At 43.9% G+C, this 15,180-nt stretch overlaps 1 protein-coding gene across 10 annotated transcripts in view; it reads right to left on the reverse strand.

The window, feature by feature from the left end:
- Nucleotides 1-15,180, reverse strand: part of LOC116939898 (protein-methionine sulfoxide oxidase mical3a-like) — a 143,109-nt gene that overhangs the window by 103,297 nt on the left and 24,632 nt on the right. For all 10 annotated transcript variants that reach the window (XM_076065306.1, XM_076065308.1, XM_076065307.1 and 7 more), the window contains one exon: nt 8,021-8,415. In XM_076065306.1, the coding sequence (XP_075921421.1) occupies nt 8,021-8,284 (264 nt within the window). In that variant the 5' untranslated portion in view covers nt 8,285-8,415. The remainder of the gene's footprint in view (nt 1-8,020; nt 8,416-15,180) is intronic.

A 15,180-nucleotide genomic window follows, 5' to 3' on the forward strand; every position in this document is an offset into this window, starting at 1 on the left:
CGTCCTCGAGAGCTCGCCAACAACGACACCGTCGTGTCCTGGGGCCAACGCAAAGCATCGACGTGCCAGCGTCCCACCATCAATTATCCGAAGAACGCAAGAAGGCGGCCAGCGTCTATGTGCCCCCCTCCCCCAGTCCACAAACACATCGGGCATGGTCTTCTCCTCCTCCTCCTCGACATGGGGTGGCCTTATTTGGACGAAAACGTCGTGCCGAGACAGCCGACAAGAGCTTTTTTTTGTGACGGTGGCCCACAAAACGGCAGGGATTGAGCCAAAATGCACAACGCATTCTGGGTCACCATTCTGAAAGGGTCTATTGTCGTCAACAACGCGATCAAATAAAGCAAGTGCTGGAGGATATGATACATAAGACAAAGTGGGTCATGGAAAGGGCTATCAATATACGTTTCTCAAGCAAAAAAATCATATACAATCACGGCAAACATTATGATGGGACCCTCAACTTAATATGGTGAAATTAATAATTTCATTACTTATGAGATGGGCATCATTTTTACATTACTTATATAAACCATAGAATCAGAATGCCATTGTCAAAATCAGTACTTCCCAGTGGTGGTGTATTTCATTAGCTGGCTTGCAAGAATCAGGAGAATTACGCAGAATGTTTACATAACATATCATATCGTTGGTTAAAGCAGAAGCTCAGCTGGTGGTGTCTTAAAATATAAAGACTCTCACAAATGTTTGCCTATTCAAGTGTATCCTAACCTGCCAATCGGGCCTCAATACGACCTTATTTTTCATACAACATTTACACATACCACTGCCCACAATAACAAAAGCAGCGGTGCTGATATATCTTGGCAGCCTGGATGCTAGAAAACACCAATGGCCGTTTGTCGTTTGTTATTGAAAACTGTCACCCTGGGAAAGCCGCAGACTTCCTCCCCGGCATCCAGTAATATCCATACGCTCCTACTTTGGCTCAGATGTTTCCTAGCAAAAGAATACCGCAACAAAGCCACATTATGAAACCTAAAAAAAACAAGCAACAACTTTTGAGAAATCAAACACGCCCCACCTCCTCCCCAGCCCCGTTCTTACAAGCGGTTAACGCTGCCAACTGGGCGGCCTTCCGAACACGCAGGTAAGCATGCGTGCTGGCCGATAATATAACAAAGTCCCTTAATAGATGTTCCTGAACATGGGTTTCCCCGAGCTGTCTGGACTTGCAATTACTCGAAATTACAATGCGGACATCTACAGCACGAGTTCTTCACCAATGCCAGAAGTGTAGAGACTTGTCCTTTGAATTATAATTTTACTATACACCAGACATGTACCATTTCACCCCCTTGTGAATTCATGAACTGCTATGATTTCAGGCTCAGGATTCGATTCAACAATCGATTTGTTTTGTTTCTAATATTGTGGTGCATGCAGTGTCCCGAGCAGCATCTGAGGTCACGTGAATCCACAACACAAAAACGCATGAATTATAAATAACAGATTCTCACGTGCATGATTCGATTCCACGCATCGAGAGGGTAATAACCGGATTTACTCAATGAAACGTGGCATGACTACCCGAGTGCTCCACAGCCAGATAAGTCAATGGGTACAATATTAGAGTGCTTAACCAGAAAGTCAATCATCCAAGTTCGCCTCGGGCTAACTCCATCTACCATTCATCTTGTTCCAACGTAAACCGATCATTTGGTAACTCGCTTCATGCGATGTCATCTATAAATTATATTTTTTATTTTAGATAGCATCGGATCATGCAAATTGCATCTCAATCTCCATGAGGACCCATAGACAAAGCAAGGAGGCAGCCGGGCAGGTGAGCCAGCACCAACATTCACCCAAGCTCTACAGTCCATCTATATATTTTCAACCGAGGACGAGCGCTCGTGTTGTGTTCGAAACGTCGCCATCTATTTTAATTTTATTTTATTTCTACATACGTGACTCTACCGAAAGAACCAATGAGTATAGTAATTTCTGCAGTTACGAAAGCTTCAATCCTAGATTATATTAAGATGTGTTCAGCCAATGATGAATCTAATAAACTTTTGGCAGGTGCAACATTATCTGCGCAAAATGACGTGATCCTTGCCATTAGCACAATGTCAATTATACATAAATGCCCTGTGACGCCCTGAGTGGACGTCAGCAAAATCAATAGAAGGGTCCTAAAATTGGCCCGGCGCAGCGTCCAGTGTGTCCAGTGTGGCTTTCATCGCGGCCACACAGCTCGTGTTTCCACTAGCGACTCCTGGCATCTTATTCTTCAGATGCTAGCTTGTCCAAAATCTACAGGTTCTCTACGGTCCAGTGTTGGAGGGCAGTCGCTTGACGGCTGGGCGGTGAGCACGCGCCGTTCAAAAGGGCACCAAAGGAGTGGCGCTGCCTCGTGCTGGGCCACGTTTCAAAGGGCGCACCCCCTCAAGGCGTGGTACTGCAAACGCCTTCATTCAAGCGTCGTTTGTGCTCATTACCGGCAGCATCGCGGGGGATAGTGCCGATACACTGTTGAGTGTTTCAAACAGCGCAAGCCCTGCGCAAGTGGCGCGTGTGTAATCCTGCCGTTCACTGTGCTGTTGTTAAGAAATGCGATACAATCTCGAAAGAGGCGAGTGGGGCCCAAAACAAAAGTGGTATGGTGTTTCGCAAGTGGTATACGGAGAAGTTCCGAGACTGGGGAAAAATATATATTTATTTGAGAGCGACTCATCCCTATACGCCCCAGGGCACAATGTAGTTTAATGGCATCGACAGTAAACAAACGGCTAAAGAAATGTTTAATGGAATGTTTTCACCCAATAGGTTCTAGTTAGCAGCCATGAGAGTAAAATATCATCAGGAAAAACACAAAGTGTACTAGGCGGTGACATCTTTGAATTTCAGCATGCTCGACGGACAAAACAGCAGCCTCGTGAAGTTCGACTTCGACTTGGACAAATGTCACTGGAACAAAGTTCTCAGTGGAGGCAAAATGGTGCCCGAGTGTGCACGTGGATGGGAAACCCGCCTTCACACAGCAGCGCGACTCTGGGCTGGGTACAGACACCATCCTTGCTCACGAGCAACACTCAAGAATTATATTATGTTTGTAAAGTGATTACCTTAAATGGAATCTCATCTTTGATCTGATATTCCTGTAATTTGTGGCCACAATCCAAGCCATGAAAACAATTTATCCAGTGGGTTTTTTTTTTCTCTGCCGCCGATAAGAGGAGTTGTCTGGCAAATTCATCCTCTTATCCATGTTAATCTGAACATAAACGCCTCCGCACTCAGAAGGGGTAAGAGCAGGTGCTAAAAAGTCAACCTATTGCGGGCATGCAAGGACACATATTAAAGGACAGGCACAGCAGGTTCCTCCTCTGATCCGCAGTTAAATGAAGTGACAGGAAGTTGTCTCCAGAAAACACAAGATTAATCCTAAATCTGTTAAATGTTCACCTATAACATGGGTCTTGTGGCAGTGTTTTGCGGCGTATCAGCGTATTATTTGTTAAAACGTTATTGGGTTTCGTAACTTAATAAACAGCAAACTAAAAGACCCATCAAATAATATTATTTACAGATTTTCTGAAAGGAACCTCTGAAAATGAAAACATTTGAGTGACTTATGGTTCACGATCAAATTTACGGTATTACAAGCGAGTATATGCTCCCATTTTTTGGTCGAATTAAAACTGTTGCATTTCCAAAAATGCAGTGGGAGGATTACGTGACTTGACATTACTGTGAATCAAATGTCACATCTGCAATGAAGTTTACATTTGCCACATGCACCTTGCAATCTACATGTATGTTTTACATAAACAGTCAATGTATCCCCCTGAGGCTACATTGTAAATTAGCCTCCTGCTTAACAACTCGAGTCAGGCTCACGTGAGATGTGCTTTACCAATTAAGCGTTCAGCTCTTTAAAGGAAATGCCAATATCTGCAGTAGAGTGGTGAAGCTCAGCGCACCTAAAGCCAATCTTCAACATGTAAGAACGCATCCGATAGGACATCCAGCTGCTCTTGTGCAACGTTGCTAAGATGATTGTTACATTACAGAAAAGCAAGAGAAGCCGGAAAACTTGGCAAGGCATTCATCCAGCAGTGGATTGATCCTGGCCGATGATGATGCTGATGGTCATAATTCAACATACATACACCCTCCAACTTCAGCTCAATTTTTGTACCCACACACACAGCAGCAAACGCACACCTCTGGTTGCTAAACTGTCCGCCCTTTTGCTGCAGCAAACACCTGTGTCGATCATTCAGCTCCGACATTGAAATCACGTGTCAGTTCGTGAAAACCAAACTTGAAACTTAGCACACACACACACGCGCCCATGACATTCCAGAAGAATGACTATTAAACATTAGCCTTGCCAAGCGGCATTTCATCAGCTATGATCAATCTGATTATGCCCTCTGTATGCCTCGCCGTCCTGTACAGTAATAATCCACCGAACACCGGTACGCGATTTCAATCGCTCCGTCTCTGCAGCGGCCACACTCTCACGCACATTGCCCCTCTACCCCCCTCCCTTGTGTGTCATTTCGGCCAAACACAAATTACAGCACCGCGCTCCCATGCCGAGTCAGGGAAAGAGTTACTGCCACGTGAATGTCCAAAGAACGCGACAATTACAGCGATATCGCGTCGTCGTGAAGAGTGTTTTGAAACGCTCCTCGTGTCAACTAAGTGGATGTAAGGGGGGGGGGGGGTCCCATGAGCGTCTGGACTAATGGCTGCTGTGTTTACGGGCGATTATCCAACTTCACGTAATCCGAGCAGCCCATCCCAATCGCAGTGGTCATTACAGATTCCACGGCATTTCTATAAATAATTGGGGTGACAGCTCCCATCAGCAGGGGGGGGGGAGCCGGCCACGTTTGGAACACTGCCAAGGCCCGTGCAGGAGCAGCAGACGCGCAAGCCACAGCGGTGCAGAATTGCAGCGGCCGCATTGTAAATTGAGAACTGTCCCCCTTTATCAAGTGACATTCGCGAATCGGTATTCATTATTATGGTTTGGTGTTGGCAAAATTTGATTGATTGATTGCTTCTGTGGACAGGTGTCTTTTATACAGGTAACGAGCTGAGATTAGGAGCACTCTCTTAAAGGGAGTGCTCCTAATCTCAGCTTGTTACCGGTATAAAAGACACCTGGGAGCCAGAAATCTCTGATTGAGAGGTCAAATACTTATTTCCCTCATTAAAATGCAAATCAATTTATAACATTTTTGACATGCGTTTTTCTGGATTTTTGTTGTTGTTATTCTGTCTCTCACTGTTCAAATAAACCTACCATTAAAATTATAGACTGATCATTTCTTTGTCAGTGGGCAAACGTACAAAATCAGGAGGGGATCAAATACTTTTTTTCCTCACTGTACACTGTACACTGTCACATATTTTCCTATTATTGTAAATGACATTACACATGTATTTTTGGCATCGATTTGCTCCAGTAATTGTAACTCTAATGGCCATAACATTAGTCGTTTAAATTACAGAATGCTTCTTCATGAAACAGAATAGAGTTTCTCCACCCGTTCACATCATACTGGGTTATTTTCCCATTAACATTTATTTTATGGAAATAATTCTGGCCAGAGTGCCTGGCTCCATTCAGCAATGCCCCAGGGAAGGAACCTCTTCCTGGGTTGACCGGGCAAGTCAGGTCAAACTACCTTTTCTCTTTTCGGCAACGCTGAGAATAGCCGTCACTAATTTAGCCGTGTCACTTCTGCCAACATCTGTCACCACTGGACCTTTGATATTCACGGTTACAAGCTGGGAAATAGGACAGAGGTGCTGAAGGGAAAAATTCCCATTAACACCTCGGGTCTTCCAAGTAACGCTTTAAGCTGCTGACTACGCGTGTCCCTGTTGGCTGCGCCGATGAATCTCTCAGCATTTCCAATCCCCTTAATTAGATACAGGGGGAGGAGGTTTAAAACACTGAGGATATAAATAAATAGACTTTGAAGCGAGCCATGTGGGCGAGTTCCGCTCAGCTCTTCGGTGCCGTCCACTGCTCACTATTTTTATCAATGCCAGGTGCTGCAAATAGATAGATGATGTAGTCTACTTCAAAGTACGTTGTATGTCATAAACTTAGGCTACATTAACCAAATTTGGCTGGGACGTTAGAGAAACAAAAAGAAAACAAAAAACTGCACCAATTAAGTGAACTCGTCCCTTCTCTTGCCAATAATTTTCATCGGTGGGAAATTGTCCAGGAGGAAGAATATTCTAAGAATGTTTAAAATGGGTAAGAATCATTGAGTAGTGCCACTTTTTATTATCTCCATTAACTTCATGTCTGATGGGAGATATGAGCCAATTTGTATGGTTATAAAAGAACATCTGCATCTCAGACTCTAGCCTACAGGTAATGGTTAAAGAAAGACTTAGGTTGACACATCAAGTAATTGTTGTATAATATTGAAAATATCCATTAACATAGCTAATCATGCAAGCAAATGCGGGTGTATAAATAATAGCACACCACTAAATCTTCCTCTTATTAAGCACAACTTGGAAGTATTATTCACAGGATCCTGTACACGACTGTAGGACAATTTAAGGTTATTGTCACCATCAATTAATCGCAGTTAGTTGTCGTAGGAGGTTTTAAATTTGTGCAGTTTGCAAAGCAATGCTTATACATCACTGCGTGAGGCTTTGCTTCACACGTATCTGTGGTCACATGATAGAAGAGGATTGAAGCCAAAATGATGCTTTCATGTCTCAGAGCGCTGTACGTCATGCAAGCAAACCTTCATATCACCTCGGGCTGCGTGCCAACACAGTTATGCTGCTAATTTGCACAGCATGTAGAAAATATATATAATCGGTTCCACATTTTTAAACTAGTCATCCTCTGGATAACAAAATAAATAAAATCAACAAGAAAATGTAATAATGCAGGTTCTAACCTGGGTTTCAGCCACCCCTGCTTAAACCGTCTTCTCAGCTCAAGCAAGTCATTGGTCATAGCTTGGTCACCGCATCAAAATAAACAATAAAACTAAACTGACATGTAATAACTTCGGCTTGACTTGCGAAGCATCATCTGTACATTTTTTTATGTTGACTGTCGCATTGTATTCCACGATGACTGCTCGGAGAAGTCGTGTTTGTTGCACTTGTGCGACCTTTGGTAGCTGAAGAGTCCAATCAGTACAGCAGGGTACTGGGAAGGGTGCTGTGGCCCTAGTGTCGATATGAGGTCACTTGAAGGATCTCCGAAGTAGCTCTACAATATCACTTTCCATGGACTATCTCTAACACACAACGTGATGTTCAGCTCCGAATAGATACTGTCTTGTGCCAACAGCACAAATGTAATAACATGGTTGGAGAAACAAAATGACAAAAGGTTAATGTTTTTTTATTAAATGAGAAGTGAAATTTGGAATGAAATAAAAAAAGCTCACATTCATTGACATTGTACTGTAGCCTACACCCGGTGGGGGTTTAACCTGCATTGACCAAAGAGTGGCTTTAATAATAACTGCCGTCCTTTAAAAAAAAAGAGTCTTAAGTTACAGATCGGCTGCCATGCACCGGTGTTGCAGGCACATTCTCCAAGGTAACACTAACAAGCTGGACACAATAGGGTGAGGTTGTCACACGTGAGGCAGTTTTCTCCCCACATTTTCTCTCAGGGCCTAAGGTTTATCCCCTAGATCAACTCCGCATTGATAGAGTGGGCAGTGGAACTCACGTTTGCCGTGCGTTTTGTAGACTTCTCGCCTTTGATTAATGTATCCGCTATGCAAGTAATACAATCACTCTAAACCGCAATTTACAATGTCGAGAACCGCCACAGTGGGCGTATAAAATCTATTTAACCAACCAAAAAATGTGGGCACCAAGCTCTACACAGAAATGTAAACACGGTTACCGGACGCACAAAATAAATGTTCCAAAAAAAATACACAGAAGGTGAAAGCCGCGCGGAGCACGGTGCGAATGTCGATCGATCACCAAACGTGGGCATCATCTGCATGGGGCCCCCTCTGCGTACCTTCACATTGCTGCACTGCTTGCCCTTCTTGTAGTCCTTGTGCGCGGCCCGCTTGTCGATCTTGCTCCACAGGCCCTTGGCCTTCCAGTAATTGAGCTTTGACTTGAGCTTGGGGTAGAAGGTCCTGAAGTCACTGGGCTTGAGGTCCACGAGCTCGCACAGGTCCTGGTAGGCACGCAGCGTGCCCTTGCAGGTGCCCGCCTGCACGAAGCGGTCGAAGAGCAGGCACGCTCCGCTGTTCTTCTCGCCGGCGACGTCCCCCATCGTGCGGCCGGGACGCGCGAGCGCTGCCTCCCCGCACCCCCGCTTCCCAGCTGCGGCGTCGCTATGTCGACGGGAGCGGTGGAACCATCACCTCGCCCAGGGCTGGCTCCTTGGGTCCCCGATCATCGGTCCTGCGAAAGGAGCGAGCGTCCGGTTAGGTGCCGCCGCGAGGACGTGGCTGCGAGTGGAGAGGCGAGGTGCGTGCGTGTGCGCGTCCCTGAAGATGAACGTGGGGAGTGGCAGCGTTGCGTTTAACGCACCTCCGATCAGCGTGGTTGGCTACGTACAGTGCAAAACAAGTTCAACATACATACATACATAATGCACGATGCTACGAACCCGCCGACCCAAGTACGATTCCCGCTCATGGCCAACGCTGAATTGTGAATATCTAAATAGGTCCTGCGCTTGCCCTAGATGAACTCAACCTTAAATGAGTACCTGGTGCAGTGTGTAAATATCAGCACTGAGGAAACAAAAAGGGACCGATCGTCATGCTGAGCACATCACCGCCTCATACGCCGTGCAGCCTTCATTAGGTGTTCGCAAACACCACTTGCCCCAACAGCCTCTGTAGGCTCACGGGGGATCTTTCTCAGTTGTTTTAGTCCATCCCTGAGGACGGATACAGACTTAATAACCAACAATGCTTAAGGGACACATGGGGAAGCTATAGTCACCAGAGCAGCGGGGGAAACGCATGTCTGTACGCATTCAGCATGTCCAACATGGATGCACACAGGATCATGCGCAGAAGGCCACGGACGGATACGAATGCAAAATAAGAAAACAATTGTTTTTTTTACAATTGTAGACAAGGCTGAGTAAATGTAAATATCATGACTAATGATACGAATGGCTTTTTTTTTCCCCAACACAGAACTTGAATAAAACTATGATGTTCGGAAACATCTTTGAAGCCACGATTAAACGCATAAATATAGTTGGAAGAGATAGAAAACTCTGAACCGACTGGAAAGTCAAAGCGCCTGAAATCAACGTATACGCAGCCTGGCAGATAGTATCGTTTGCGCCTAAACATCCACATCACACCTCGGCGAGAGCCCTCAAAGAGCCAGCACCCTCGCGTCAATCACCACCGCCCGCGTGTCTGATAATTATAACTATGAGCTGTTTTTATTTAATTCGGCCTCCGTTGCTCGGCCCCCCCCAGCCTTGGGAGTTCGGTGGCAACCAAAAATATCACGTGAACATTTACGAGCCCAACGATGGGCGAGAGATTGTTTAATTTACAGCGTGTGCCTGTACCTGGGTAAATCGGCTCAAGGGAAGTTCACGCGGTAAACCTAGCAACGCGTTGCTGCCATTTCGACGTCCCGTCCGCAAAGACACCTTGAACCACCGCACATGTCGACACGTGTCCGAGCTTACCTCATTTACATTTGGCGCTCACGCACGTACCAACCTGCTTTACTCAACGTAGTTTTGTCTAGACAGATTTTTTTCTGCGTCATAATATGCACGCACACGGTACTCAGAATGAATGTTTACTTTACGATCAGTTTAACAAATCAAGTGAAACCAATAAATACTCAAACAAAACCCTCCTTTTAACAATCTTAAAGCACTCAGTTATAAAACTGCATCCTTTAAATTCGCTTCAACAAAGGGGCTTAAGTCCACTTTCGACCCACACTCGCAACACGTGCCACACAGCCTGCAATTTCAGTAAATAACCAACAGAGCTTTTGTGTAATTTAATTTAGAATAGAATACATCTCACGATGACAAATTAAAAACTCATGGGCTCTTATAGTTTTCTTAGTCAGCTGTTATAAAAAAATAAAACACTTCTGGAATATTTTCAAAGCTCAACAAATTCTGTGCTGGCCCTTTTTTCTAGTACATTAAAAGTTGTCGCAATGCACAGAGCAATACCTGGATAAGAACGGAAGAGCCCTCCTCGTGAATACTCCCAGCTGTTGGCAAAGTGTCCGACAGCTGGAGAACCAAGCAGATCGATGTGCAGAGCAAAACGGAATAAATGCAGATGGACAAACGACTGGACTCGTGCCAGTTATATCGGCCAATTAGCATTTAGGCAATCAAAACCCCCAATATTGAGACACTTCAGTACTGCCCAAGTTTGGCAAACTCCACAGAACAAAGTCACATTGTAACGTAAAAGAGCAAACATTAACATGTGCCACATAGTGATTGCTAAGTTTTTACCCAAGTTTGGTAGTTTAAGGTGTTGTACTTCTGATAACGTCTACCGATTATCATTTGAAGCCATAAAGCCACTGCTTTTGGTCATGCCCAAGTTTGGTAGCCTTACAGGAAATTGTTACCGCATTGCGATAACGTGTAAACTTATTAACCAAAGCCACTGTGGCATAGGTGATGATTACACAGGGCACTGTATTGCAGTTTCCGAAGGGTGCCAAACTGGCCATGACTTCTGAGTCAAGTCCTGCAGCACCCCTACCTGAAATGGAATGCACCGTATTAAATACCCAGACTAGGAAGGGCAACATGTATAATGTTGAACTTGGGACCGATCCGTTTTTAGCAAAAGGTGAAAAGTTGAGTCCATATTTATAATAAGTCTGGTCACAATTCCAACACAGATGTTTATTTTGATGGTTGAGGCACTAACAAATAACACATTTAAACATGGAACAATAACTTCAAAGGCATTGCTTAACAGGAAATCACGATTGGTCCATATGTTATAAAAAATCATATTTTGTAAAGGACTCATGACTCATGGATTAAGTTAGTAACTCAGAATACGAACTATGCATGCTAACTTCCAAGAACAACCCTGCAGCCATGCCAGTCCATAACATGCCACTTGCAAGCACACTGACAAACACATTAATATTTCTGCATTCTTTGAAGCAAGCACGGATTCTGAGAAAAACCTTTCTGGCCAGACAGGACAGGCAGCCATGGCACGCCTAAGCCACGATCTCTCCATTTTAAAACAAGGTCTGTGGGACAGCAAGAGGTTGCTGCGCTCCAACGCGCTTGACTCTCCATCCCCCCAACCGACACAAATGCGCTTTTTATATTTTTTGGGGCGGCAGAGGCCACCTGTGCGTCATTAGCCTCCGATTCGATTATGACTTTCATCTCACCACTGGGGTCAAAGGGAGCCTGCAGAAATATAGCAGTCCGGCATGAAATATTTAACAGGGATACAAGTATATTCTTAGTTTTTTCGGTAAAGTCACGTTGAAGAGAAACAACAAAATAACAAAATATATATATTTTGTTATTTTGTTGTTTATATATTTTGTTATTTTGTTGTTTCTCTTCAACGTGACTTTACCGAAAAAACTAAGAATATGAATTACTGCAGTCACGAAAGCTTTAAATCAGGGATACAAGTGTTTACTTGGTTGTATCTCAGCAGGCTGGGGAAGTGGGAATCCAAGGATTTTCAGACATCTCAGGGATGTCAAGTCCACAGCTCACCCACCAAAACAAATTATTCTAAAAAGAGATTAAGGTAAAAATAAGGGTAGAACGTAACTCTTTGTGCAGGGTGCTCTCTCGGAAAGCTAAGAATATTGTATGCAGACACCCTAATAATGCAGGCATTGTCCTTGGCTGCCCCATGAAATGATTTTTAATGCTTTATCAAAAGACCATGTTCAGCAAATTGTTTGACAGAAATAATAAATGTAATCAAAATATCTGATTCCGTTATATTCGATGGCACACCTTTCCACGTGTTTTAATCCGATGCAAATATAAATGTTTAAACAAGTGCCATTAGGTTTGATTAATAAACAGTTAAAAGTGACACTCATCCAGTCAAATGTTGTTTTTTTTACTTAAAACGACTATATTCACCTGAATTGCACTATTTTCCTCACATCAGAGTAAGGATTTTTTTTTAAATGCTCAAATATATATTGCTTCTGTAAGCACATGGTCACCTCTGGGGCACACTGTGGGTGCTTTTGAAAAGAACAACTGCTCATTAATTGAATGTATTATTTAGAGTGTTCCATGGAAACTGCTCTCTAAATGCTTAACGCAAATGCCATCTTTATTAATTGAAAACAGCTCCCAGTCACATGGGTTTGCTCATTAAATACCTGAGCAGCAATACAAGCTACTGTACACAGGCCACTGCCATGGAAATTGAAACCTTGTTACAAAGACAACACATAGCACCAAAATAGACATTACATTCGGATTTATTTATTTTGATAATGCAATGTACACAATTAAATAAATTTTGCTAAATAGTTATAAATATATATGTTTAATCCAAATTAAAATATTAAGGTGTGGTTAATTTTAGTAAATTAAAGAAAGACAAATTAACTGCAAATCTGGAGAAATGTTTTTTGAATCTTACTTTACAAACGCATACATACATTCATAACCACCTGAATTGAGATAAAAATTATGTTTGAATTTTCATGTTCGAGCCCTCATGTTTTGGGTGTCTTCAAAAGCAAATATGGAATTATCATGAGTGACAGGAAGAATTTCAGCTTCACCGCCAGGCCACGATCGCTCCTGGGCAGCCAGAGATCTCCTTATAAGGAGCCTCTCCTTCAACCATCACAACAGCACCCGGTGAAAAGGGCATCAAATAGCAAATAACTCTGAAGGTCAGAGCTAGAAGCTAGGTAGTCTAAAGGTAAAAAAATGCTCTCATTCATCATCAGCCAATTCAATGAGAAAGCAGAGTTAGGAAATGCAGCAATAGTGGAACTGGTACATTTTTCTGCTTAGTAGCTTCCAACTATGTGACAAGAGATTTAATTTCGGTGGTTGCGTTTTGTTTTTTATTGTGCGTGACACACGCATGGCTGCGTCAGCAAACAGCCAGGGAATTTAAATAAACGTAAAAAACGACGACACTGCCATGAAAGAAAGCCGCAAACTAAATCTCAGCAGAATTACATTGTTGTTTGGCACATTAATAAAATTTTACCAACACGCGCATCATCGCACGATCGTATCACCCAAAATACACACGATCTCGTCATTATCTCAAAGTGCTAATCATGGGAAGCGTAGAGAGTGCTTGGATGAACAACTAGCAAGCATACAACTGATATATAGGCCACTGCAGGGCTATGTCATCAGCGGGGGGCAGTGCGACAAAATCCATTGTTGTACAGTACTGCACCGTGCTCCAACGTCCATGGCTCTCAAGTCTTCACCGACCTGAACTAATCCAGCGTAATCCACACGGTGGTGGGGAAAGACACTCATCCAACAGTGGATTGACAAAAATGACTGTACACACACGCGCGTGCGTGCGTGCGCGTGGCGGCACCGAGGGCAAAGGCAGCTCCTCTCCAGCGGCGAACAATGAGATTCACCTCGCGCCGCACAGAGGGTGAGAGGAGAAAAGCAAACACCAGCGTGCACGTGCGCTGAGTCCCGTCACGTGACCTCGGGGATTGTGCAGGACAATGCCAGCAGATTTGCGGTGCGTGTGTGCGCGAGAAGCATTCATTCAAAGGCTGCGCACACCCACGGCGGCCGCGGTGCATGGGCAATTTGTGCCGCATGACGGAAGGCCACAGTAAGCTATCAACACCAAATCGGGGGGGGGGGAGTGGGGCAACCCAAGTGCAGGTAACAAAATAAGTGAAGCCTCCTTCCCCCCACTGTCTCTCCAAATTAAATATATATGTTTAACTTTGCACAGCTCATTTGTCCACATGGCCTTTTCGGAGTGCATCTTATCAGCGAAATTGGCACAAGCAAACGTCTGGAGTGGTTTTGGCATTCAGTCAGGATTGCTTCATCGATTGAAACAATGCTGGTTAACTGCAGGTACAATTCACTTCACCAGTGCTTCTCTAATAGTCTAATTCGATGGAACGATGTCAAGAACAAGAAAAATGCGCTCCACCACGCACTTACAAAATATTTCAAACTTAAAACTACTCCAAACTGTAGTGCCCACAAGACTTCCACAGACCTACGGCCTTGTGGACCACCACTGGTTGCACGGACAACAGGTCTGGGAACCATTACACTACACAATACAAAGTCTTTCCTGCCCTCTCTGCCTCCCCATAACCGTGTGTGTGTGTAACACTCGCTTGCAAACACGAACAAAGCTCAACATCTGCGAACGGCATCATCCTCTGAGATTTCCTAATTCGAGGAAAACAAACGTAAATCATATTGATAACACACACGCAAGCAAGCATAAACACGTCACTTTGTATTTATTTTATAGCGTAATGAACATTAGCGATGGGCCTGGGAGGGTAACAACGTCAACATCCCAAGGGTCTTATGAACCCCTGGCCAGCCGTCTCTCTGTGATAATAAACCGGGCAGTGCTTAAAACTCCCCCCACCGACCGTAGGCGCACACTTCAGAGGGACGGAAACTCAAAACTGTGGGCTACCAGAGCAAGGGACAAATAAAGCCTTCTTCAAGCATCTGGTGTCAGAACATGCATCAACCTCTAGAACACCATAAAACAACCACTATTGGCATAGCTACCACAGTATGTCATCAGCGGTTAGTCTTTAATTGTTGGAAAATAGGTAACTGATTTTTTTACATACATCAATTACTTCTCAATTTTTTGTATCTTCTGATTTTTTTGTGTAACCACTCTTTCCTTCTGAATATTATAGACTTGCTCTGGCTCGTTTTTACTCCCGTTTTTCGTGTCGTCTCTGAAATGATTTTTGGTTGATTGCAATGTCACTAAATTTTACATGAAAATCTCCATCCATTTAACAGTCAGTCATTCGTCCTACTTTTTAAATTCTAGGATTTGTGAAACTGTCTAGCAAGAAGTCAAACAAAAAAAGACCGTCGATTGAGTCTACTCGCGCTCTAAAACAAATCCGAGGTCTCATCCCAGCTACTTTGGCCTTGCCTTTGCCATTCCACTTTATATTCGCAGCATTCAGTCTACAATAGCCCGT

This window comes from Petromyzon marinus, chromosome 7 (assembly GCF_048934315.1).
Source record: "Petromyzon marinus isolate PM22_M1 ecotype Great Lakes invasive population chromosome 7, UKy_Petmar_22M1.pri1.0, whole genome shotgun sequence".
In the NCBI taxonomy this organism is placed as follows: Eukaryota; Metazoa; Chordata; class Hyperoartia; order Petromyzontiformes; family Petromyzontidae; genus Petromyzon; species Petromyzon marinus.